Raw genomic sequence first — 24,815 nt, forward strand, 5'->3', positions numbered from 1 at the left:
GTTGAATGAGGATTCCGGTCCGCGAACTGTGATGGACGAGGAAAGAACGGGGGTAGGATATAATGCGCCAGGGTGAGTGATGCTTGGGGGGGGGTGTCTTGAACTGCCCTTCTTCAACTTATGTGCGTGTATAGGAATTGGACAGGTGAGCGAAGAATGAATTCTCTGCCTGTAGCTGGCATGGACTCGACTTTTATAGACGAACGGTGTCGCTCCAGGAGATATGCCATTTCGCGGTTTCTCGCAAACCAGTCCGAAAACAGCATGCTTGATTGCTGAAGATTGTTGAGACTAGTACTCGTGAATGCCCTCTGGCCCTGCTAGGACATGGTCCTGGCGGTAATACATAACGGCCGATGCAAAGCCGCACGAACCTTCCTGATCAGTCGATTGAGAGACGGACGAACGAGAACAGAGAACCGAATGCCGGCTGCCGGGCTGAGCGTATGGTCCAAAGATCTTGACAGAAAAGAGCAAGGCGGCAAGCAAGGAACAACGACGTTAACCCTTGTTGCAGAATAGACACTAAGCCGCTTCCACTCGAGTTTGCGAAGCGAGTCTCCATCCGGAAATGGATTTCTGTCTAGCCGACGCCTAGCCTTTTTCGCTCGAGTTTGCGAAACTATGCTCGGTCGGGAAGAACTCTTGGTGTGGTGATCAATACGATGATCACTACATCATAAAGACATGATTGTGAGTCTGTCTTCACATGCACGTCCAGTAAACCGCCTCGGAGCAGATTTAATGTGCGGTAAATACGGCCTCAAAGCATTATTTTCCTCTTGGTGTGGAATGGGGTAGCTCTCGGTAGCCTCTGTGTGAGAATCACTGGCGACTACCGTCGATGACTCAATGTCGAGGACCGCTCGCGAGTACCGGCGTTTGAAGATGGACTGATGGGCCTCCTCATTTTGGTTTCCTCCCTCTTGATGTTTACAATCCTGTGTTGTGGCGAAGGCAATCTTCGTGCTCTGTCGCCAGATGCATGAAGCCTCGACTGCCAGCCATCATCGATAGTCCAGGACATTGTGTAAGTCGCCCATTGCCATCTCTAATCAAGGATTATTCAATTAAAGCGTCGAAGCTTAAAGAAGCAAACAGGGCGAGAAGGTTTCGATCCAGAACAGCTTCAAGCGGCGGTTCTCCATGAAATCCTGCCAGGGAGCCAGCATTTGCCCTGGAAGTCTCGAATTGTTATGTTGAGTCTACCACCCGATCGACTGCCCAGCAGTTTGAACGATTCCGGGGCACAGCTCGTGTGCAAAGTCGAATCTCAGCTTCCTCAAAGCATGAAACTGAAAAACTGGGATTGGCACAGCGTTGATCCAGAGCAGATTCGGGAGATGCGGGTGCTCATCGGACCTGCTGACCTTAAGTTCCAGACCCTCGGTCGAGACGGTGTTACGAGTCGGGATCTTGAGAGCGTCGGCGTGGGAAGGGTTCCGTCCACAGGGGAGTGGAGTTCATTGCCGAGTTGGAGGGAGGCAACAGTCCTCACACGGCGCGGAAAGATTAGCCATGGAGCCATCTCAGGTTTGTGAATCGATAATGGGTTTGAGGCGCGGTGGGTATACCCGTGTTTCGGTCGGGAATGCGGATATACCTGCTGTGCCTGCTGATGGGAATTGAGTGACCATGTTCCTTTGGAACCTCTGCCACTCATGGCTCCAGGGCCCTTGTGCCCTTGGAACTTCTGGGCGCCGTCCCATTCTTTCCAAGACTCTGTCACATTAGGGCATGCGGTTTCTGGGAAGAGCGCAACAATTCCGCTGACGATTCCATCAAGAAGTAAGAGCCTTAGGCTTCTGATAAGAGGCTGGCTGCGACAAGCCTGCTGTACCTTTGCAACTACGGATACCATTCAGCAGCTTTTCGAGGGGGTGTCCATCCAGTCTGCACTGGTTGTCGGGGGATGTGCCCTGAAGTCTTGAACTGGGGATAGAGCCGAAATAAGCGGACCGGGGCATTCGGTAGAATCTGGTTGGTCAGCCCGCTCCCAATCTCCCGGTCCCACTTCTCCCTGCCTTGCGATAGACGATACGCCAATCCAGAAGGGGTAATGAAAGGTTGAAAGTATCTCTGGAGATGTGCGGTCTAGAGTTACTCACTGACCTTGATGGTGGTTCGATGAGGTCCGGGGAGGCATAAATACTTCAGGTATCATCGCAGGATGTCACTGTCTCTCCCTCCAGGACGCAATCCAGAACCACCAAACAATTTGAAGCTCCCCAGAGAGCAAACGCCATGATGAGTGATAGTCGTGTTATTGCAGAGATAGGAGCGCAGACAGACCTCCCTCCTGGGACTGTTTTGCTTCATGATCGTGAGTTCCTCACAAAATGATCCGGGAGGTCTTTGCCACACACACCAGCTGACTCCTCATCCTGCCGTACACAGTACAGAAGTCGTCGACTGAGATCGTCCTGCACCCCATTCCAACAGCTGATCCAAATGACCCCTTGGTGAGTTGTACCACCCCTCGCACCTCCATCAGCGTTGCTTATTTTTGTCGAAGAACTGGTCCAGGTGGCGCAAGGCGCTCAACTTCGCACTGGCCAACGTCTTCGTCCTCTTCACCTTTGTCCTCCTGGACATCTCCTCAGTTGCGTACGGCTCATACACGGTAGAGCTGCACATTACATACTCGACCTTCACAGTTGCATCAGCTGTTGGCTTCACAGGTCTCGCCGTGGGGTGTGTGCTCTTCATCCCATTTGTCCACAAATATGGTCGGCGTCCAATATATCTTCTGAGTTGCGCTGTGCAATTTGCTTCTGCAGTGTGGTACGCCAAGATGAATAGCCGCGGAGAAATGATTGCTGTGAGCCTGTTATCCGGTCTTGGGGGCGCCCTCAGCGAAACCCTAGTCCAGGTCACCATTGCCGACCTGTTCTTCGTGCATCAGCACGCGACCATGAGCGCGATATTCTTGCTCGTGCAGGCTGCAGGCTCCTTCCTGGGTCCCGTTGCCGCCGGCTACGTGGTTGTTGCGCAAGGCTGGCGATGGATATGGTGGTGGTGCGCCATATTCTTGGGTGCCAATTTCTTCCTAGTTGGGGCCTTCTTCGAGGAATCCAAGTACATCCCCCAGATAGCTGGTCATCCACCGACGGCAACAGACCTGACTGAAGTGTCTGCCACTGACAAGGCCGACAAGAACGGCCTGATACTAGTGGAACAAGACGATGGCCACATGCGTTACATCGATATGAAGCCGCGATCATACAGACAGCGAATGGCCCTGTTCACCAAGACGGACGCATCGGTCACCCACCATTTCTACCAGCCATTTGTCATTCTTTGCACATTCCCAGCTGTCGCCTATACAGCTCTGACATATGGGTGCTTGGTGGCATGGTATGCTGTGATTGTCTCTGTGGTGGCTTCAACGATCATCTACCCCCCGTACAACTTCAGTGCGTCAAGCCTGGGTTTGATGTCCATTGCTCCGTTCGTGGGCTGTGCACTGGGCAGCATTCTAGGAGGGCCGCTGAATGATCGACTGATCAGCTGGTTGGCGAGAAGGAATCGAGGGGTGTTTGAACCGGAGATGCGCCTCTACATGTCGGTGCCAGCAGCAGTCCTCAACGTGGGCGGGATCTTGATTGTGGGACTGGGACTTGCACATGTGAGACTCTCCCTCTGAGCACCTGCTTGGCCAATTATACTAAATGCATGACTGTCCAGGGCTTAGCTTGGCCAGCTCTCGCCATCGGATTCGGAGTCTTTGGATTCGGTTTTGTCATCATTGGGGACGCCGCTTTGGCGTATGTGACCGACTGTTACCAGGATGTGAGTTTGCCAACCCCTTGACTTCGCGAGCACAGTTATCATTACCTAGGTACTCACTGAGACGGCAGATCGTTGGGGATGCGCTCGTCGCCGTCGTCTTCGTCCGAAACGGATTGTCCCTCGTCATCATGTTCTCACTGAGCCCCTGGCGTTCTGCACTTGGACTTCAAAACCTCTTCGTGTCCCTCGCCATGATTGCTCTTGCTATCTTCCTTGTTCCCATTCCACTAATGATTTGGGGAAAGAAGGCTCGGGTCAAGACTGCTGAAAGGTATCGAAATCTCTCAAATCGTCAGTCGTCGCGACGGACTGTCTCGTGATGATGCAGTGGTTGTGTCAAGAAACATGGCAAAGCACAATCTCTTCGTACTAGTGGCTGCAGCAAGTGCAATGGGACGAGAACAACCTGAAGTCGAGGGAGGTTGCGGGGCTCCAAACCTGTCAATTATTGTACAAGGAAAAAGAGGCGCCTAGGGAGGGCGATCTCCTCATTCATTTGTTGCCCTTAATCTATTCGGAGAGACAAAGATGGTGCTGCGCAGGAGCTCTGACAGGATCTTTGTACATTAGCCATTCCACTGTATACAGGACACCAACAGACACCAGCCACACGAGGTGCTGCCCGATGCTTCTAGCCACGTGGGGGCTAGATCGAGTTCCATTGTAGGTGCAGTTATCGCGGAAGGAAATAGGTGAAGAAGTAGTAACACCGTCAGGAAATGTTCAAGGTCCTATGAAGCTCGCGATGGTCGGTAGGGAGTGTAGGGGTGTGGGAGCGATTAACTCTGGGTCATTGCATGTCTTGGCACATTCTCAATCAGCTAGTAAGCCAGTAACTCCCCACGTGATCCTATAGTGGAGACCCCCCGTACCTCATCCTGAGCTGCCAAGCGAAGAGACACTTGATGCAGCGGAGCTGTTGGAGGTCGACCGCATTGAAGCTCCTCGCAGACTCCCACTGTCATTCCTCCAACCCAAACTCGTACCGACGCCCGATTGCCTGCGAAGGCTTCTGTCGGGTGCTGCATTGCAAGATGCACACCTGCCAACCCACCACCCTCGCGCTGCGCGCAGCTCGGTCGTCATTGAAACCCAAATCCTTCCGCCGCGGGTACAACCAAGACATTGCTATCACAAGGACGGGCAAACCGATCATAAAGCATCCAGGAGGGAGGTCATCGTTAGGAGGTTATACAGTCACTGTGTTCGGTGCCAATGGGTTCCTCGGAAGATACATTGTGCAGCGACTTGCGAAAAGAGGATGTCAAGTTGTCGTTCCTTACAGAGATGACATGGCAAAGAGACATTTGAAACCCACTGGCGACCTGGGAAGAGTTTCGTTTATGGAGTTCGACCTGAGAAACACGCAGTCGATTGAAGAGAGTGTGCGACACTCCGATATTGTGTTCAACCTGATTGGCAAGAATTACCCGACCAAAAACTTCAGTCTGTGGGATGTCAATGTCGAAGGTGTGGAAAGAATAGCTGAGGCCGTTGCAAAATACGACGTTGACCGTTTCATTCATGTCTCGTCGTACAATGCCGACATTGACTCGCCGTCGGAGTTCTTCAGGTCAAAGGTCAGAACATCCGGGGACATGGAGAGCACGGGCAGTTACTAATATCTCTGACAGGCCGAGGGAGAGCGAGTTGCAAGGCAACTCTTCCCCGAGACCACCATTGTTCGACCGGCCCCCTGCTTCGGCTTCGAAGACACTCTTCTCCATCGCCTTGCCAGCGTCACCAATTTGATCACCGTCAATAACATGCAGGAACGTTTCAATCCGGTTCATGTAAGTCCACCTTCGTGCCCCCATCGACTCTTCCGCAGCTCTGACTCTACGATGCTAGGCTATCGACATCGGGATCGCCCTGGAGAAGATTGGCTACGATGATACCACCGCAGGCGAGACCTTTGAACTCTACGGGCCCACAAACTACAGCATGCGCGAAATCGCCGAACTTGTCGATCGCGAAATCCTCAAGGAACGCCGCCACATTGACGTGCCTAAAGCCATGCTCAAGCCCATCCTTTATTACCTCAACAAGGTCATTTGGTGGCCAATCATGACAGCAGATCAATTGGAACAGGAGTCACTGGATCAGACGGTCGAAAAGGGGGCAAAGACATTCAAAGACCTCGGGATTGAACCGGCAGAGTTGAGGGATCTGACGTATTTGTATCTGCAAGACTATCGGAGCAGCTCCTACTATGATCTGCCGCCAGCGACGGCGAGGGAAAAGAAGGAGGCGAAGAAGTATGTGCATGTCATTGATGATCAGTAGATGAGCGGAAGAAGTTTCGGTGTGCACTGGGTGGCTGGATGGTCGAGCAAGGGTTGAGTCGAGGTTTTGTGGTTGAATTGGGCCCCTCGACACTTGAAAGATTGTACATACGTAGCTAGAGATTCAGGGTTCAAAACATCAGATGAATATCAGGCAACGGCACACATGATTGCCGTTCTCAGTGCCAGCTGATAGTACGGAATATCGGGTTACGGTGGGAGTATTCAGGTCCTTGCACTTGCTGGAAGAATAAGAGGGCGCCCGGCTACACATCCAGCCCAGCCCAGTTCCACCACCTCGTCCCGATGGCAAGTAAAGTACTCACGAGTACATAGATCTAGGCACTCTAACTAGGTATTTCTTTAGGTAGACGAGAAGGCAACTGCGAGCACATCCCCCTTTTCTCGCGCCGACAAGCTCCCTATCGCCAGTGAAGCGAACTTACAGGATCCCACGGCGCCGAGAAAATAGTCCTTCTCGCGGGCTCGCACACCCTCCCTCACACAGGACCAGAGACCATGTTACGTTCGCTGTGCACAGCTCTATACTGCATTTCCGTAAGTCGAAAGTAATGCAGGGCCGTCTAGGGTGACAGAGCTGACTGTGGTTAGCGAAATCCAGTGCGATCCATCCTTTGCGAATCAAAGACCCAAGAAAAGGTTGACGCATTCAGTCTCTCGTGGCTGCCACAATTGCCGAAGCTTTCACTGGAAATGCGTACCAGGAAGTACTGTCTCAGCCGCGAGGTTGTGTTGGTCCTAACACCTTCAGGTTCCTTGTCAATATTGTGCAGATTTAAAGCGGCTACAGGATAGCGCAGACTAATACGGCCTTGCAAGGCTGAAAGGCTACGCCTTTAAGGAGTTCTGTGACCTAAAAAGAGTTCAACGGCTATTTTCGATTGTCTGTCGGCCTGCCAGTATGACGATAGAAAACAAAAGGCGAAGTGGTCACACAACGCCAAGAAAATAGTGCCCCTGGCCCGCGCACAACAGGGCGGCACCCGGGGCAACAAGAAGCAAAATATACGCTTTCAATTCACCTTACTTCCACCAAAAAGAAGCCTATACCGCAACCGACATCAGGTTGTTTCGGAACAGGGCTTGTAGTATTTTCGCGTCAGCGACAGGGCTCGAACCTGTGCCTCCGAAGAGATGTGATAGCTCTTGAGATTGAATTCAAGTCACACGCCTTAGACCACTCGGCCACACTGACAAGACATGATCAATTTTTCTCGACCGAGAAAATTTGACATATTATTGCAGAGACTGTGTATCATTATTATGTATAGCTCAGATACCAATGACGTCATGTCTCGACCCCATGCCCCTATGGGTGCCCGGAGCTAGGCTTCTCTCTCGTGACTATGGAGAAACTACCGTGCATACCTGGATAGGTACAGAGTACGAGGTCATCCAGATCTGACATCTGACATCTACCTGGTTACGAGGTTACTTCTGACGGCGGCTAACCTTACCGTGGTCAGCTTTGCGGACGGGTGCGGCTCAGCAGCCAGAGTTCGACGCACAACGAGCTTCCAAGAAGAGCCGGCTGACCCAAGTGCGATTGGCGGTGTTCTGCTATTGTGGGCAGTCTGAAAAGATGGTCCTTACTTCCCAATGGCAGTGTATCGGGCATCTTGGCCGTGAATGCGTGCTGTTCCTTTGAGAAGAGGGGAAGAGGCACGATGGGAAGAAGGCAGATAGGAGAAGGCATATCAGACGGAAATAGGCAGTCATTAAATCGTATACCAGTTCCATTCAGACGCAACAATCGCGCGGAATGAGCAAGAAAGAGCAGTGGACCTCCGCCTGCTCCCAATGGACTCAAGTAGACATTTTAGTTCGGGGAAGAACAAGCTGGCCGTTCGAAAAGATTCACATCACCGAGCAGCTCTCCCGCATGGTCTCCAAATACCCAGCTTCTGAGTCATCCTCCTCGTTCAACGCCCCAGGTTTCCTCTTCATACCCTTCACGGTTATATTCTGTTCTCCAGCGCCATGCCACCATTTCATAACTTGCATCCCTTCACCGTCTACATCAACTGCGTCGATTCTCCATCGCCCGCCACTGACTTCCACCTGGGTTTTACCAGGCGGGAAATGGAACTCGGGCAAGAAAATCTCCGTAGGAACAGATTCCTTTGTTGCCCTGTCTGAAGTTAAAGAGAATGTGAAAGTCACGGATTTCAGGTCGAAGCCGTAACTCACAACGTCGCCGACGGTTGCGATTGGGGAGGGCCGAACCCACGCTTCGGCAGCACGGAAACCTGTCCCTTCCGCCATCCTCGATCTGGCTTGAGGGTCTTGATTGATCCGAGGAGTTAACAGTGCATCTTTGAGGTTGGACGGGTTTATTGTGGTCGAGTCTGACAGTGTTGACGATTGCTGGCCCAGGGATGCTGTCGAGGGGTTCGCAGAGGGCAGGGCTGACAATGTAGAGGCGCTTGGAAGGAGAGGATCATCAACCGAGACAATGGAGAGATCTTCGCCGTTCCATAAGTCGCCCCATTCGTGATTGTTCTGGCGATATTAGCAGTCGAATGTGCTGGGCTGGCTTGTTTCTTACCTGACTGACGTAGGTCCATAACGTATACCCCTGAGAACCTGACCCTTCCAAGGCAAAATGATTGGCGTCCAAAGCTGCGATCTGGCTTGAATAGTCACCAGACTTGTAGGCGTATTTATCATCCATATCGAAGGGAATTCCAATCTCTGTGAAAAGCGTGGGGTGGTCCCCCAGATAAGTCACGCCTTCTTCACGTATCGCCTTCAACTGGTCCCTTAAACAATTCCTAATAGCCGTCTCGCCGAACTTCACAGCGAACACGACGTTGGAGTATTTGTGACGCAGTATACCGAAAACATCCACATTGTAGTATTTGTTCCAATGTTTCTGGAGTAGTGTGATGCCATCGTAGTAATGAGTGGAAAAGACCAGTCTCTTATCGTCGTCAACGGTCCCCTTGATGTTCGGAGGGATTTCAAGAACAGCCGACTGTACCAGAATAATGCAATTCTTGTGGATCGACCGAATCGCATCTCTATACTTCCGAAAATGTTGCATGTAATAGATGTTGGTGTATTTGACATAGTCCAACTTCTCTCCAGATTTGGGTATCGAGGCGAAATAGTCTGGCTTCAAGAGCTGGTCTTGGCTGGGATCCCAGACGCCATTCTGAGCCCAGAGACACTCGCCCAATTTCCAGCCTGGGTCTCGCTTCCACCCGTACTGTGTGTCATCGAAGTCTTTCGAAAGCCACGCCGATATTCCTTCCGGATCCACCAATTCTCGACCGCTCTTGTATGACCCGAATGTGCTGAAGTCGTAGACATCGACTTCTGCGGCACGTCCTGCCCCTGTGAGAATGGATTGCCATGGGGTTGGCATTGTTCCTTTCCTCATTTTGAGCTCGTCCGGAAGCGCATCGAGGTCTTCCCAACCGATCAATCCTCGATGCGGCTCGTTCATCGTTTCCCACCCAATGATACACTCATCCTCTAGGCCGCCAGCATCATGTATTCTCTGGGCCAGATGTGAACAAGCTGAAAGGAAATGGTCCGTCAAGTAGTCCTGGATGTTCTTGCCATCTATGATAGCGTTGGGTGCAAAGTCCCGGCCAGCATAAAACAAGGTGAACGTAGTCTCAGTAGCCAAACGGGTGTAATTCGTCGGCCACAGCATCTTGGGAAATTGTGCAGGATCCGGCCAAGTATTGTGAACAACAGCAGCTTGGTTTACGGCAAAGGTCTCTGGGTCCAACCCACAGGCATGCAGAGTCCAGAGAGGTGCGCCGGAGCCCCCGGTAAACCTTGACCAGACGTCTTGATGGGGATCCATGAAGACATAAAGCCCATAGGATTTTGCTATCCGCAGGATCTTGATGGTGTGATTTATAAACTCCTCATCGTATTGGCCCGGTCCAGCATGCTCCAGGGCTTCCCAAGTGAAAATGTACCGAACAAGGTTGTAGCCCCATCTCTTGATCCTTGCAAAGTGTATGTGTGCCTCCTCTTCCGTGAAAGGGCGTCCCACGAAGGAGACGTTCTTAGCGTCGAAGAAGTTCTTGAATTCGTGAGAGGGTTGGCTCGGGTGACGGGGAAGTTTGCAATCTCCAGCAACGTTGATGCCGCGAAAAGTCACCTCACGCCCTTCGGAATCTCTAAACCTGACACCATCGATCGAGAGCCCATGGGTCGTCATCGGGAGACGATGGGAATGCGGGAAGTGTGGTGCGGGAGCATGCGGCACGAGCAGGTACGGAGCACAGTCGGATGTTCTGGACGCCGGCTTATACAGAGGGAGTATGGCAACAACGACAGAGACGAGAGACCAAACAGAAAGTTGCAAAACTTAGTGCGTCATCACAGTCGAGAAAGAGGAGGAGGTGGTGGCAGTTGAACTTCAAACGGGCTCAGAAGCACTGAGCATCTGCATTGGGAATAAAGTACGATCCGCCATGATGACGATGCATGAACTTGCATGCCAAGGGTCTTGATTGCCCTAGCCGGCAAGGCTGCGAGGCTGCGAGGCTGGCACTCTACCGAGTGCTCGCCACTATTTCTCCACCGAATCAGAAGCATATCATCAACGTTCATTTCGCGGAAGGATATACGCTTTCCTCGATATAGACAGACTGCTCAGAAATAGCAAGGTGGCCCGAGGCAGCTAATATTGTAAACGAAGATAGGAGCACTGGCCCGTCAGCCTTTCAATCCACTAGCAACAATGGCCACCCACTTCCACACAACCGGGCCGGATCCATACTTCTCCTTCACGTAGTCCAGGATGGCTCGCCGGGCAGACTGCCTGGACTGCTCAAACCCGTCCTTCGTATTGGCGAACGTTTCCTTCCAGAATTTCTGAATCATCATGTCCAGCGAGAATGGCAACATGGCTTCCACTTCTGCAATGTCCATCTTCGTGGTATTCTCCACAACCTGGGCTTCAGCGTCACGAAAGCCACACGTTTCCAGATGTACCTTGACATCTTTAACACTATCCCAGCGTTCTGGTGTCTCAGTGAATGCATGTCGAAGTTGTTCATCCGATGGAAACGGGGGCAATGAGGGATCCCTTGCGATACCTGCACGGTAGTCCGCAAACCACGGGACTTCTTGCCAGGTACTGAGGTTCAGGGTCCCACCAGACTGTAGAATGCGGTGGCATTCCCTAATGCCGGCGAGGGGACTGGACAGGATCTGTGGACCGAAGTTGAAGAAGATGTGCGTAAAGTGGGAAGAGGGAAATTTTGTGTCCTGCCAACCTCGCAGTCAGTTCTGGACGGACATGTTTGAAGGAGATGCACGGCAGACCATTGCATCAGCTTTCACAGCAGACACGTTATCCCAGCCTGAGGCCTTGATGCGTTGTGACACATTTGATACCATTGCATCAGAAATATCGGCGCATGTGAGGTCAAGCCTAGACTTCTCTTCCAAGGAGAGTCGTGACACGATGTGGGCAGAAACAACAGCAGAGCCGCATGCCTGGTCAAGAACAACAAGGCGGGAATCTCCCGGGGTGGGAAAGTTGGCTTGCCGAAAGAGCATTTCTGCGAATGGCCCCATGATAGCGTCGGCTTGAGAAAACATTTTGTCGAATTGGTTGGAGTCCATGTCGTGCATGCGGCAGGGGGAATCAGAAGAACGGATGTCTTTATATCGGCAAATTGTTTAGGGTACACTCTGGGTATTTGAAGACCCAAACTGCTCCGCCCAAGTGCAGATGGAAAGATGGCATTTATGCTGCCTTCTCGATCTAAACGTCCTTTAACTCATCTGCTTCTTGGAGTACTCTCCGAAGCCGGATCGGATAGATATTGGAAAACTCTCCGACACCTTGTTAGCACCAGCAATTTGAAGTCTAGGGATTTCAAATGTTTCCGAAACGCCTTTCTACTTGAGGTAGAGGCCAAGACTTTTCCAATCACGGCGTGTTGTCAACATCTTGACCGGGTATAACAGCCAGAGTAGATCCCAGCTTTAGAAGCAGTTGCTGGTCTCTGACTTACCTCGTCATCCCTACCTAGCAAGCGAAGACCTTCAACTTTGGAGGATTTCCTTCGTCGTTAGCCCGGAAGTCCAGTTCTAATAGCACTGGATTGGGTCCATGATCTCGTTCTTATGGCGTGAGGACAACATTCAACCTGTACTGTTGAACATGTTGGTTCCATACCTAGACACATTCGCAAAGGAAAGACAGACATAGAGCAGCGGTTTGCGTTCTATATTTTATCCATACAACTAGGCGGATAGATGATCGCACAACGACTTCTCTGGTCTGGGAAGCAAAGGGTGATCTTGAACTGGTGGTTTCGAAGGCCCAACGATGGAGCTGGAACCAATCCCCCCTTTCGTCAAGACATTCAAAGCTTAAGAAGAAGCTCCAAGTCGGGACAGCGGCAGCATTGTCCCAAGTACGCCTTGCAAAGGTAAGAAATGAGAAGGCCGGTGTCTACCTAGGTAGTGTGAGCAAGAGAGTCGCGTTGTCAAATACTAGGTATCGGGAAAGGTGACTCGGCGTGTACTAAGGGTGTAATACTTCTCCGTAGCCAAGACTTGGGCGGAGTACAATGCATGTAGGATGACTCCGTACACGTGACGAAGACAATGATTTCACTTGTTCTTCTTTTACAATTGTGTACCATCATTTCAAGAAACGTTTGCTCCCCGGCCAGATTATCAATATGGAAGAGACGCTGTTGTTGTGTGCAGGGGGCAAAGGTATTCCAGAAAGTGCCGGTCTAAGGTGAGGCAGTCAGTGCGAAGTGACTTGGCGAGCCTTCCCCTCGACATTCAATTCCGGCGGGACAACTCCTCGTCATTTGCCGTGTGTACTGGCGTCAATTTGTGAAATATCTACCAATGGCGTCGTCCAAAGCCGCCTTAAAGGCGGTTAAGGCTTCCTTGGACACCAGTCAATTCGCCAAAGCAGCGGAGCAAGCCGAGGATTTGCTCAAACAAGACGACAAGAACTACACAGCCCTCCTCTTCCTTGGATTCGCAAGAGAGAAGCTTGGAGATCTAGAGGCTGCAGAGAAAGCCCTGCACGGAGCTGCCACCGTCAAGCCCGACGATGTCCAAGCTTACAAGGGGCTGGTGACTCTGTACGAAAAGCAAGGCAAAGCCAAATTGGACCAATATCATGATGTGGCATTCAGGTTGGCAGAGATATACGCACAGCAAGACGACAAAGGTCAATGTCAGAACGTGATTGACAAATACGAGCTGTTTGCAAAGAAACATGGCAGCCGATCACAGTACCGTCGGGCGCTCGAGCTCATTCTACCGACCTCAAGCCTCTACTCTACCCTCGAGGGCCGTGTTCTACAACCGAGTCTGGCCTACCAACGCATCCTGGAGTCAGCAGAAGCCGAAGAGAAGGAGTGGATCAACACGCAGATTGGAGAAAGAAGGACGCGTCTTGGAGCAAAGATTGATCAAGTGACTCGACAAGTCAAATGCGAGGCTATAAGCAGGTTTCAGGTCGAGGAAAAGTACGCTGGTCTCATTGATTGGACAAGGGATGATGATGCTCGTCACGATCTCGAGCAGAAACTTTTCGAGCGCATGTACGACAATTTGCTTGTCCTGCCGGAGGAATCCAAGCCTGTTCAACGGGACAAGGTCCTGAATATGGCAAATGGCATGGTCATCATCAAACACCCTTTTCTCTTGGCTTGGAAAGTCGCCCTTGAGTGGGTTGATGCCGAAGAGCTGGGAGACTGGGATGTCAACATCTTTCGCGAGTACACTGGCTTCTTTCCAGAGGACGGCCTGAGCAAAGTGCTCCGTGGCTTTCTCGACAGCGACGCCTCGCCGTTTCCGCACCTACCAGTCGAAGAGAAGGAGGGAGAAGAGACGCCCCAGAGGCTTAGTGAAGCAGAACAGCTCATTCTAATGAATGAAGGCCTTGAACGGTGTCCGGAATCGCTGCTTGGGCATCGAATCATGGCACATGTCTACCTCGGTTTGAAAGAGTGGGAGAGCACCGTCGATATTGCGAGGAAAGCTCAGAAATTGCACCTAGATGCTCAACGCCGCTATGCTATTGACCTGCAAAACAGCCTCGACGGTGTTAACCTCATCCTGGCAAATGCATTGATCACATTTCAATCACCGCGACATCACCCCGAAGCCAAAGCATTGTTCCAAGACATTCTCCGGCGGAAGCCCAAGCTTACTGCTGCCTTGTTAGGTGTGGGACTGATCTACGAGGACGATGAAGATTACGCGGAGGCCGTCAAGTTCTTCGGCCAAGCAGCCGAACGTGATCCAGATAATGCCAGGATCAAGATCGAGCTCGCGTGGTGTCGTGCGCACAATGGGCAACTCCGCGAGGGCCTGCAGGGACTCCAGGAGGTGCTATCAGCGATCGAATCAGAAAAGCAACAGAACTTGGCCATGAAATCAGTCACTCTGTACCGCATCGCGTACTGCAATTGGCATATTAACACTTCCGCAACCGCTCGGAAAGACAAGTCTGGTCCTTATCAGTTTCTCATCGCCTCCGTCAAGGCCGACCCAAATTACGCACCCGCTTACACCCTCTTGGGGGTCTACTTTCAAGATTACGGCAAAAGCAAAGCCCGAGCGCGCGTTGCCTTGCAAAAGGCATTTGAGCTCTCCACCTCGGAGCTCGAAGCCGCGCACCGCCTCGCCAAGGCCTTTGCGGACAATGCAGAATGGGATCTCGTGGAACTGGTCGCCCAACGTGTTGTGACGTCGGGAAAAGCCAGGCCGGCTCCAGGTTCGAAGAAGAAAGCTCACAGTTGGCCCTACACGGCGCTGGGGGTGGTGCAGATGAACAAACAACATTACACGCAAGCGATTGTTTCCTTCCAGCAGGCACTGAGGATCACACCAGATGATTACCACTCCTGGGTCGGACTCGGCGAGAGCTATCACAATGCCGGCCGACATGTCGCTGCCACGCGGGCGTTTGCCAAAGCTGCGAGTATCGAACACGGTCTGTCGCCCGAAGAGACCTGGTTTGCCAAGTACATGCTCGCCAATGTTCAACGAGAGATGGGCTCCTTTGACGAGGCCATTGCCGCATACAGAGAGATTCTTGTTCTGAAACCGACAGAGTTTGGAGTGCTTATTGCGTTACTCCAGACGATTTCCGAGAGTGCGTGGGCAAAGGTTGCGCTGGGTATGTTTGGCGAGGCGGCAAAACTTGCCTCCTCTGTAATCGAGCTGGCGAAGCAGATCGCCGAACAGGGGACCGACGTGTTCAATTTGTGGAAATCTGTTGGCGATGCTTGCTCTGTTCTTGGGCACGTCAAACTATACACGAACACGACAGAGGTTCAGGCGGTGTCCGATTTGCTGCAGATTTCCCTCCAAGACGAGTTCAACACTCTCAAAGACATCGACAAGGTCGATTTTGGGTTCCTCACGGCCGCCGGCGACTCTCCAACTCCTACGGACACAGCGGACAAATATCTCTTGGCCGCGATCCTCGCTCACAAACGTGGCGTCCATGCTTCCTCATCCGACCCACTCGCCCAAGCCGTCTCGTGGTACAATCTCGGCTGGGCAGAACATCAAGCTTATGTTTCTGGCGGGGCATCTCTCAAAATGCAAGGCAAAAGACCTCGCAGATTGCTTAAAGCGTCAATGACATGCTTCAAACGAGCCATCGAGCTGGAAGCCGGCAACTCCGACTTTTGGAACGCACTGGGCGTGGTGACTATGACACTTAGTCCCAAAGTCTCGCAGCATTCATTCGTGAGAAGTCTACATTTGAACGAGAATAATGCTTGGACGTGGACGAATCTCGGGGTGTTGTATCTCTTGAACAGCGATACTCAGCTCGCCGGTGAAGCTTTCACGCGTGCACAATCGGAGGATCCGGAATATGCGGAGGCATGGATCGGTCAGGGGTTTCTGGCGATGTTGTTCGGAAGCCTGAACGAAGCGAGAGGTCTGTTCATGCACGCGTTCGAGATTGCGGACTCTTATGTTCTCCCTGCAAAACGCCACTTTGCGCTGTCAGCGTTTGACCATTTGCTCAAGGATTCGTCTCGGTCCCAGGAGGTCATTGCTTTGTTGAGGCCCCTCTTCGCCTTGCGCCAGTTTCATGTCCTGGAGCCAGGTGATATGATCGCGACTCATCTCATGGCTCTATTTGCGGAACGGGTTGGGGATCATTCTACGAGCGTCGAGGTCTTGCAGGAAGTCTGCGACGCGGCCGAAGCAGAGTATGAAAAGTCCGAGTCGGACGAATACCTGGTCAGGTTTGCGCAGGCGAAAGCCGATCTAGCTCGTGCACAGCTTGCGTGTGGCGAGTACGAAGAAGCAGTTTCCAACGCGGAGACTGCGCTCGATCTGTCTGGTGAACCTGGTGATCTTGGCCCGGCATATGCAGAAGCTCGCCGAAAATGGCGCCTTTCAGCACATCTGACGGCAGGCCTTGCACAAAGTCATTTGAAGCAGATTGAAAGCTCGATCAAAATGTTTGAGGTGGCGCTACAGGACTCCGATCGGGAACCAGATGTTGTCTGCATGCTGGCCCAAGTTCTGTGGGCAAAAGGTGGCTCGGAGGAGAAGGAGGCGGCGAGATCGCAGCTGTTTGACGTGATTGAAAACCATCCGGGACACGTTCAGGCCGTCGCCTTGCTCGCGGTCACCGGCCTGTTAGACAACGATGAAGATGTGCTGGAAGCTGTAGAGGAAGATCTCAAGGCATTGAGACGTGGAGACGAGATTGGAGTGCTGGACAAGATTCGCGTCAGTAAAGTCCTGGCTGGCATTGTTGGCTGTCGACCTCGGAAAACCCCCGCGGATCAAGTGGATGACGTTGCAGTGGTTGCAGATGCTCTTAACGGGATCATGCTTGCACCAGGGCAACCGCAAGGCTGGCTTGAACTCGCGCAAGCGGTGGACGGGGACGAAGACGGCCGTGTTTACGCTGCCGAAATGGCGGTGCTTAATGCTGAGAGACAGATTCCACCGGGTGGCAACCTCACTGCGGAGGACTTGGCTAGGGCCTACGAAGGGACGAGCAGAGCAGAGGATTTTCTTAAGGCGAAGATGCTCGCGCCGTGGAGGCTGGAGATCGCTGCTGAGGTTTCGTGAGGACTCGGCGGGAATCTGTTCTGCCCGCAATTTCAAGGTGTGGCCTACGAACTGAAGGAGCGGGTGATGAGGTTGTTGAGAACACAAGAGAATGCGTTCTCTTAGCCCTAGTCCTCGGAATAGATAGTGGATAGCCCTGTGAGAGATCAATTGTAAGCGAAAAGCTCAGGAAAATGGTGCTTGTCCTTTCATACTTCACTCTCTCTCTCTCTTAACTCGTCCAGGCCTCAGTGCTCCTCTTAGCTACCCCCAGCGGCATTTTCTTCCCTGACCAATGCGGTCAATCTTTGCTTCCTCTCCTCCTTCCATTTCTTATCCCAGGCCTCGACCTTACCACCAAGCACAACACAGGTATCCGGCGTCAGCATGACCATGCCTCTCCGCACGACCGTGTCAGGCTTTAGAAGCAGTTTGCACCCGATGAACATTCCTGGGTCTTCAGGAATTGCTGCTGCTGCGGTGCCGCCGAGGTTTCGAGCCGAAGGTGGAAGAGAGGCCGACGCCGTCGTGGAGAGTCCGATCTTGGGGATCTTGACCAGCTCGAAAGCTAGCACTTTGGTGCCCCGGGCGTCTTGGAGCAGGAGCTTGTGAGGGCCGGCGCTGAGTTTCTTGCTCGCGGACGAAGGCAAAGTCATCGACGAGGGAGCGTGTGTGCTCCCCACTGTAGCTGGTCGGGCGACATCGTCCTCGTTGTCATTACCCATGCCATTTACCGTCCGGATGACTTCTCGTCCGCGAACCTCCTCGCCGCGCTCGACCCGCTCGATGGCCTCGACCTGGCTCCATTTGCTACTGCCCACGTCGAGAACGTCGAGGACTTGGGCGATCACATTGCCTTCGAGTCGTCGTTCCTTGACATTCACATCGCTGATGCCTTCGGGAAGGACTTCTGCCGTAGTTGTCGGCGAGACGGTGGTTGTGATGTCGCTTGCGAGAATGCGGAAGTGCGCGGTCGATATGAGGGCCGGGAGAGGGGGCGGGTTTGGGCCCCGCGACGTGAGGAATGTGTCGAGCCACTGCGCGTTGACGGGGATGTTGTGGCGTGTTTGTAGGGCCGAGGAGACTTGATTGTGCAGGGGATGCATAGCTGACAGTTTCGGGACGGTGCAAAAAATTTTAGGTCTCAAGTCTCATTCTTCCCTTGTTTTGAAAGGATGGTCGGGAGCCAGCACCGTATCATGGGTGTCAAATGGGTGGTCTGCTGGAAGGGAGACGTGAACATGGCCGAACCCGCACACGTGAACTCTGAGCGTTGCCGAGTGTGAATACGCGTTGAGTTTTGGAGTTGACGCGAGAGGGAGGGCGAGTCGGTCGTTTGTTGATATATGACCCTTTGGGTAAACGAGCTGGCGGTGTTACACGGAAGAGAATCAAATACATGTGACGCGGGGGAATTTTGCTCGAGTCGACGCAAGGCTGACGGACTAACAACCCAGTGTCAAGTGCTGGAAAATCTACTCGCGGCTCACCCCGGGCGTTGAGATTAGGGTGGTACCGCTCTATAGGTACCTAGGTAGGTACCTAGCGAGCCTAGGTACTCACCACAGGAGGGGCGGCGCGAGTTAGGGGCGAGTTGGGTGAGCGATCACCTGCGTCTCACCTATAGTGGGGGCCACCACGTCTCGCGTAGGCTTTAATAGGCCCCGGTCGGGTTAGGTTTAGGGGGTTCCTCTACGTTTTGGCAGACGAACACATAAGGTAGCGCCGTCTGGGAGCCTAATAAGACGATCATTTGGCCAAGGTACATGGACTGAAGGGCTTCCGTAAAATATGGCAATCTTCTGGTCGTCATTTCTTCCCTTCTTCTCCACCTGATAAAGCCCGCTACTTGGACACGAGCATCTGGCCATATTACATCTCCATTCTGCCCACTTTACTATTTCAACCCCCGTTTATTGTTACTTACACCCACTGTCAAGAGAGAAACAAAAGCTCCAGTCTACCTGAGCCATTGAGCATTTCTTGGGGGATCTCCTCCTCCGTTTCCAGCCTTCCGCCTAGACACGGCCTTTACCTCTCAAGTCGTTGAGAATGCTTGAGACGATGTGCATTAGGGCTGCCCGAGATTCCCAGATAGGGTAGAGGATGCAGCCGCACGCGGCGACCAGCAACCATGCGATGACCAGACTGATCCAGGTGGTGAAGCCGCCCTTGCCGTAGATTACAGACGTGAAAAAGATGGGGAACGGCACGATGATGACCATGATGGTGCACAGCACGAGCGAGACCCAGACGGAGCGGACAAAGGACCTCTGCAGGAACGCCAACTCGGCGTCGTCGTAACGGGACGTGGAGCAGTCATCCATCATGGAGCCTGTGCCAGAAACGGGCTGAGACACCTCGTTGACGTTGGTAGCGAGCGTCTTTTCCTCGTCGGTGGCGGTGGCAGCAGCAGCAGGAGCAGTAGTAGCGGTTGCCGTTACCGACTCCTTTTTGAAGGAGCTGATTTCATCGTCCCCGTTGCCTGCGTCCCCCATGCCCTGTGAGAGTGTACCTGTGCTTGACTCCTGGACATCCCGACCCTGCAGCAGGGCCTGGGACTGTCCGATGGCCTTCATAGCGGAGAAGTCGTAGTTCTCGGGATGGACCCTCATGCCGACCAAGGCGATAATGAAGCTCACGGCACCGCCGACGCAACTGCCAGCCAGCATGGGGTAGTCCTGACCCGTGGTCTCGACGGAGATGACACCGCCGTTCAAGCCACCGGCGACGGCAAGCCACGAGGCCATGGCTGAGATGACACCGATCCAGATGGCGGCGAAGCACCACCATTTGCTGGCGGAGCGGCTGCGCATGGCCATGCAAACGATTGGAGCGGCCGAACCTAGAACACAGCCGACAAACTCGAACAGCCAGCCCAGCGAGATGCCGATCTTGTAGAACATGATGCCGAAGACGGCCATACACAGACCCCACAGGCAGACGCCTAGGTGGGAGACGCGCATCAACTGCTTCTCCGAGGCCCCGGGATTGATGTATGTCGCGTAGATGTCGTAGGTGAAGATGCTGGAGACCGCGATCAGCTCCGCCGACGAGGCCGAGGTGACGGCCAGGAAGAGCAGCACTAGCATCAGCGTGGCGCCGGAGGTGCCCAGCAGCGCGGTCACGCCGTAAGGGGCTGCCAGCCCCGCGCTGACCTGATCGGGGGTAAGGAGATTCGGGTAGCCGGGATAGTCGGGGTGACTGGACAGGGCGACGCTGGTCAGCCCCATGCAAGAGGCAAAGCCCATGGGGATTGCGAACCAGAGTAAGCCGCCGGCGATAAAGGCCTTGACGGAGCTGCGGGTCTCGGAGGCGATGGCACGCTGCCAGTAGGCCTGGTCGAGGAAGACGGTGGCAAAGTTGCCCGTGATATTGATGACGCCGAAGATGATGGCCCCTTTGCTGCGGAAAGTCACGTACGACCCACCCGCGTTGTTTGGCACCGGGTTTCGTGCCGCCGCTTCCTGCAGCAGCTCCCACATGCGGGCCGGGGAGCCAATCTTGTCGCTGGCCGCGTAGACGGTGAACATGAAGAACAGAATGACCACGAACAGGACCGATGTGTGCGTGAAGTCGCACAGCAGCGTGGCCCGCATGCCACCAACCACCACGTAGCCAACAACAGTGGCCGGGATGAGGAAGCAAGCCGCCTCGACCGACATGCCAGTCAGGGCGTGCACGGTGTCGCTGGACCCGACGATCAGCATGGACGAGACCAGGAAGTTGGTCACGAAGCCGAAGAACATGCAGCTCAGGTGCATCAGCGTGCCCCAGCGCAATTTGACCGGCTGGAGAAACGTGTTGGCCGTGGGCGCGTTGATCTTGAGCTTGGCCGAGTTCTGCGCCATCACCAGCACCTGCACCGTCGCGCCCGCTGCATACCAGTACGGCCCGCTGATGCCGTACTTGTACGCAATGGTCGAGCTCTGCAGTAGGGTCGCCGCCCATGTCCACGCCGACACCACCCCAGCCGCGATCAGCCCAGGCTTCACGGAGCGCGATGCGCTGTTGAATTCGACAGCGTGGTTGGGCGAGTAGTCCGTATATCGCGCCTGTAGCCAGGTGATGCCCAGCATGAACACCGTGAAGAAACATCCGACCCCGATCACGATGCCGTAACCGACGCCCTCCGGTAGGATGGTGGCGGTCATCTTGGGTTTATCAGAGGGTTTTGTCAGTGGCTAAGGGGAGGGTAAGGTGCAGTTGGGGGGTATAGACAAAAGGTGCGATGTCCTTGATCAACCGTGTATATTCCTAGAGTGTATTATATCCCTGCTCTCTGCGTAAAAGGCTGGTATGGGAGACGATCACCAGGTGTATGCCTGTTTCTGCTCACAGAAGGGATGATTGATTGAATTCGTCTGTTACCTTGTCCCATGGCGTCGCTTGTCTTTATACACCTTCTACCCAGGGTCCGCGTCTCAATCACATGTGTTCCTTTTCTGGTATGCTCCTGTTCATGGTCAGCTCGGAACGTAGATAATTGTTTGTTCATCAGCTATTGTGCAATGTGCGTCGTTTATCGCCGTCTCCCCTTTTTGGAATGGACCATAGCAACCAATGCTTCTCCCCAAGTAGGTCCGTGATTCAAATCCTGGGAGGAGATAAGGGACGATAACTCGCACTGTCGTATGAGAAGCACGATATATCTGATAGGGAAGGAACGACAAAGGCGACGCGCAGTATGAGGGTTTTCGTCGAGAATTGATATTCGATATTTGATAGTCGATAGTCGATAGTCGATAGTCGATAGTCGATAGTCGATAAGTCGATACGACTAGGTCGATAAGGCGGCGAAGGCCTGGTCGTCCAGCCAGTCATGTATGGATGGCCGTTTCAGAGTCGGCAACAAGTTTCCAGTCTCCACAGTATGACTGATGTATTGTCGTTCAAGGCCGTGTCCGTCAAAAGAGCGGGCGAGGGAGTAATCAGCGAGAGAGAGACACTTACCTTGTTTGTCCCCGCTTGTTCAACGGGCAAACCTAGATCATTCTTCAGCTTTGCAATACTTACTCGCAAACTGCCCGCTGTGGACGACTGACATAACCTGGTATCTGGTATCATACTGTATAGTTGCTGTACTGGTAGGTAAGGAAGTCCGTGTCTGACTGTGGTATATAGAGGTGCAGGCTAGGTGGATCGTGACCGGAAAGCATTCTCCGGAACTCGGTGGGGCCGCCCATCCAGACGAAGTATAGATCTACCAGGCGGAGCCGCAGATCTGAAGCATCCAGATAAAAAAGCATAGCCTGCCGGTCGAGACCGCCTCGTCGAATAAGGTCGCGCCATGATCCGGAATTCAGAGTGATTGTCAGTTGTTTTTCGTTGTTGGCTCGAACGACAAGGGCGCCGACCGGCCTTGGCCGCCTTATTGAAGCTTGCCGGCTGATTCGGCGAGGACCCGCCCACACCGTTTCAAGGCAGGCTCCTTGACGTCCTGTTAGAGTGAACATGTTCCTTGTCGATCTCAAGGCAAATGTAGAGTTCTTGGGAACTCGCTTATCAGGCGAAGTGCATGCATAACATCTCGCTCAGAGAGCTCTCTATACCCTGCCCGCGGTCAAGGCCGGTACTTATCTTTCTTTCTTTCCACTTTGGGTTTTGCTTTGTCTTCGTCGAGCACGATGTAGCCCGCTAGCCTCCCGAGTACTCTTGCATGGTGTTGGCCTTGGGGTGCATTTGGATATCTGTGGAATGAAGGGGGTACGGTCGCTACTGGTCAGCAGCTAGAGCTGTGTCGTCCCTGTAATGCTTTGCGCTTCCCCGGATATAAAAGAACATACAGATCCTGGGGGCCAGTGAGCGAAAGAATACCTCGTCGCAACCGCCAGACAGTATACAAACACAGGGTGCCTCACACGTACGTTTGGTCTGTCTGTGCTGCTCCCCAAGGTCCCCCTCTCCTGCCCAAACTAAACCCTCAACAAAGATGTCGACCGCTGCATTTGCTCTCAAGGGAGCGAAGCGGGCAAAGACGCGCGATGCCCTCATCCCCAAGCAGTACTGGGTACCCACCAAGGACCTGCCCCCAGCGGAGCAGACTTCGGTCGTCGGCCTTCTGTCACCGCTGCTGACGGACAAGGAGATTGCCATAGTCTCCATCTTGGACGTGACGGCGCTGCTCGAAAAGATCCATTCGCGCCAGTTGTCGGCCGTTGAGGTGCTCGAGGCCTACGTCAAGCAGACCATCTTTACACAGCAGCTCGTGGGCGTGCTCACAGAGACCATGATCCCGGAGGCTTTTGAGCGTGCCCGAGCCCTGGACAAGACGCTGGCGGAGACCGGCAAGCCCGTGGGGCCCTTGCACGGGCTGCCCATCTCGCTCAAGGACCAGTTCCACATCAAGGGTTACGAGCTGAACATTGGCTATGTGTCGCGCATCGGCACCGTCTCAGACCGACACTGCACGCTCGTAGACCTGCTCGTCAAGGCCGGCGCCGTCTACTATGTACGAACTAACCTGCCGCAAAATATCATGCGCGGCGAGGTGGACAACTTTGTCTATGGCCTCACCACCAACCCGTCCAACCGTACATTAACCCCCGGCGGCTCCACCGGCGGCGAGGGCGCCCTCCTGGCTATGCACGGCTCCCCACTCGGCGTTGGCACCGATATTGGCGGCTCAGTACGCATCCCCGCAGCGTTCTGTGGCATCTGGTCGCTTCGCCCGTCATACCACCGCGTGCCGTACCAGTGGTCCGCCAACTCCATGCTGGGCCAGGAGGCAGTGCCGTCGGTCATCGGCCCGATGTGCTCGTCATACTCGGGCCTGGTCGAGTTCATGAAGGCCATCGCTGAGCAGGAACCCTGGTTGCACGACCCTCTGGTTCTCGAGAAGCCCTGGAACCAGGCCGCCTTTGAGGCACCGCAGAACAAGGAGAAACTCAGCTTTGCCATGATGTGGGACGACGGCGTCACACGAGTCCACCCACCCATCGCTAGGGCTGAGAAGGCGGTCGTAGCCGCCCTGAAAGCCGCAGGCCACGAGGTCATTGACTGGGTCGGCGTGAACCACGTCGAGGGCACCGCCATCCTCGACATCGTTTACAAAGCGGATGGTGGCAAGGACATTCGCGACGAGTGCGAGGCCTCCGGGGAGCCCATCTTGCCCGGCCTCGGCGAAGGCGCGTCCAAGCACCTGAGCGTGTGGGAGGCGTGGCAGCTGAATAAGCGTCGCGACGCCTACCGTAAGACTTACCTGGACGCCTGGAACACATCGGCCTCCAAGACGTCCACCGGTCGTCCAGTTGATGCCATCATCAGCCCTGTCGCACCCTTCGTGGCCGCCGTCTTGTCGGAGAACGACAATCTCGATTACACCTCCATCTGGAACCTGCTGGACTATCCCAGTGTCGTCTTCCCCACTGGCCTGCGCGTCGATCCAAAGATCGACACGGGGAAGATAGCCGGCGAGCCCCTCCCAGGTGAAAGAGATCGTATCAACGCCGCCAGGTGGGAGGAACATGGGGCTGCAGGCTATAACAATGCTCCCATTGGCTTGCAAGTACTTGGACGCAGGGGTCGGGAAGAGGAGATCCTGGGAATCGCCAAAGTTATTGGCAAAGCGATTAAACAGATCTGAAATTCTCCACAGCGTCTCAAATGGCTTAACCAAAATGAAGTGTCCGAACTCGGCTCTTCCGATAGTGATTTGATATCTGGGTTCAGCCC

At 53.7% G+C, this 24,815-nt stretch overlaps 8 protein-coding genes and 1 non-coding gene across 9 annotated transcripts; 4 read left to right on the plus strand and 5 right to left on the minus strand.

Annotated features, from left to right (window-relative positions):
- Positions 1 to 2,247: 2,247 nt before the first annotated feature.
- Z520_01447 (uncharacterized protein) lies at positions 2,248 to 4,112 on the plus strand (the record flags this gene model as incomplete). The annotated part of the gene is made up of 5 exons (XM_016771965.1): positions 2,248 to 2,323; positions 2,398 to 2,462; positions 2,516 to 3,628; positions 3,688 to 3,792; positions 3,861 to 4,112. The coding sequence occupies 5 exons, from the start codon at positions 2,248 to 2,250 to the stop codon at positions 4,110 to 4,112; spliced, it is 1,611 nt and encodes a 536-aa protein (XP_016637104.1).
- Positions 4,113 to 4,826: 714 nt separating this feature from the next.
- Z520_01448 (uncharacterized protein) lies at positions 4,827 to 6,078 on the plus strand (the record flags this gene model as incomplete). The annotated part of the gene is made up of 3 exons (XM_016771966.1): positions 4,827 to 5,372; positions 5,427 to 5,585; positions 5,644 to 6,078. 3 exons carry the CDS (start codon positions 4,827 to 4,829, stop codon positions 6,076 to 6,078), a joined length of 1,140 nt encoding a protein of 379 aa, XP_016637105.1.
- Positions 6,079 to 7,195: 1,117 nt separating this feature from the next.
- On the minus strand, positions 7,196 to 7,293 carry Z520_01449. Its single transcript has one exon. It is a non-coding gene; the product is annotated as a tRNA-Ser (tRNA).
- Positions 7,294 to 7,955: 662 nt separating this feature from the next.
- Z520_01450 (uncharacterized protein) lies at positions 7,956 to 10,281 on the minus strand (the record flags this gene model as incomplete). The annotated part of the gene is made up of 2 exons (XM_016771967.1): positions 7,956 to 8,600; positions 8,647 to 10,281. 2 exons carry the CDS (start codon positions 10,279 to 10,281, stop codon positions 7,956 to 7,958), a joined length of 2,280 nt encoding a protein of 759 aa, XP_016637106.1.
- Positions 10,282 to 10,781: 500 nt separating this feature from the next.
- Z520_01451 (uncharacterized protein) lies at positions 10,782 to 11,696 on the minus strand (the record flags this gene model as incomplete). Its single annotated transcript, XM_016771968.1, has 2 exons — positions 10,782 to 11,336; positions 11,394 to 11,696. The coding sequence occupies 2 exons, from the start codon at positions 11,694 to 11,696 to the stop codon at positions 10,782 to 10,784; spliced, it is 858 nt and encodes a 285-aa protein (XP_016637107.1).
- Positions 11,697 to 12,944: 1,248 nt separating this feature from the next.
- On the plus strand, positions 12,945 to 17,162 carry Z520_01452 (uncharacterized protein; the record flags this gene model as incomplete). The annotated part of the gene is made up of 1 exon (XM_016771969.1): positions 12,945 to 17,162. The coding sequence occupies one exon, from the start codon at positions 12,945 to 12,947 to the stop codon at positions 17,160 to 17,162; it is 4,218 nt and encodes a 1,405-aa protein (XP_016637108.1).
- A 239-nt stretch (positions 17,163 to 17,401) lies between these two features.
- Positions 17,402 to 18,247, minus strand: Z520_01453 (uncharacterized protein; the record flags this gene model as incomplete). The annotated part of the gene is made up of 1 exon (XM_016771970.1): positions 17,402 to 18,247. One exon carries the CDS (start codon positions 18,245 to 18,247, stop codon positions 17,402 to 17,404), a length of 846 nt encoding a protein of 281 aa, XP_016637109.1.
- Positions 18,248 to 19,159: 912 nt separating this feature from the next.
- Positions 19,160 to 21,295, minus strand: Z520_01454 (uncharacterized protein; the record flags this gene model as incomplete). Its single annotated transcript, XM_016771971.1, has 1 exon — positions 19,160 to 21,295. The coding sequence occupies one exon, from the start codon at positions 21,293 to 21,295 to the stop codon at positions 19,160 to 19,162; it is 2,136 nt and encodes a 711-aa protein (XP_016637110.1).
- A 1,778-nt stretch (positions 21,296 to 23,073) lies between these two features.
- Positions 23,074 to 24,726, plus strand: Z520_01455 (uncharacterized protein; the record flags this gene model as incomplete). The annotated part of the gene is made up of 1 exon (XM_016771972.1): positions 23,074 to 24,726. One exon carries the CDS (start codon positions 23,074 to 23,076, stop codon positions 24,724 to 24,726), a length of 1,653 nt encoding a protein of 550 aa, XP_016637111.1.
- Positions 24,727 to 24,815: the final 89 nt, after the last annotated feature.

Source organism: Fonsecaea multimorphosa, assembly GCF_000836435.1.
Source record: "Fonsecaea multimorphosa CBS 102226 unplaced genomic scaffold supercont1.2, whole genome shotgun sequence".
NCBI lineage: Eukaryota > Fungi > Ascomycota > Eurotiomycetes > Chaetothyriales > Herpotrichiellaceae > Fonsecaea > Fonsecaea multimorphosa.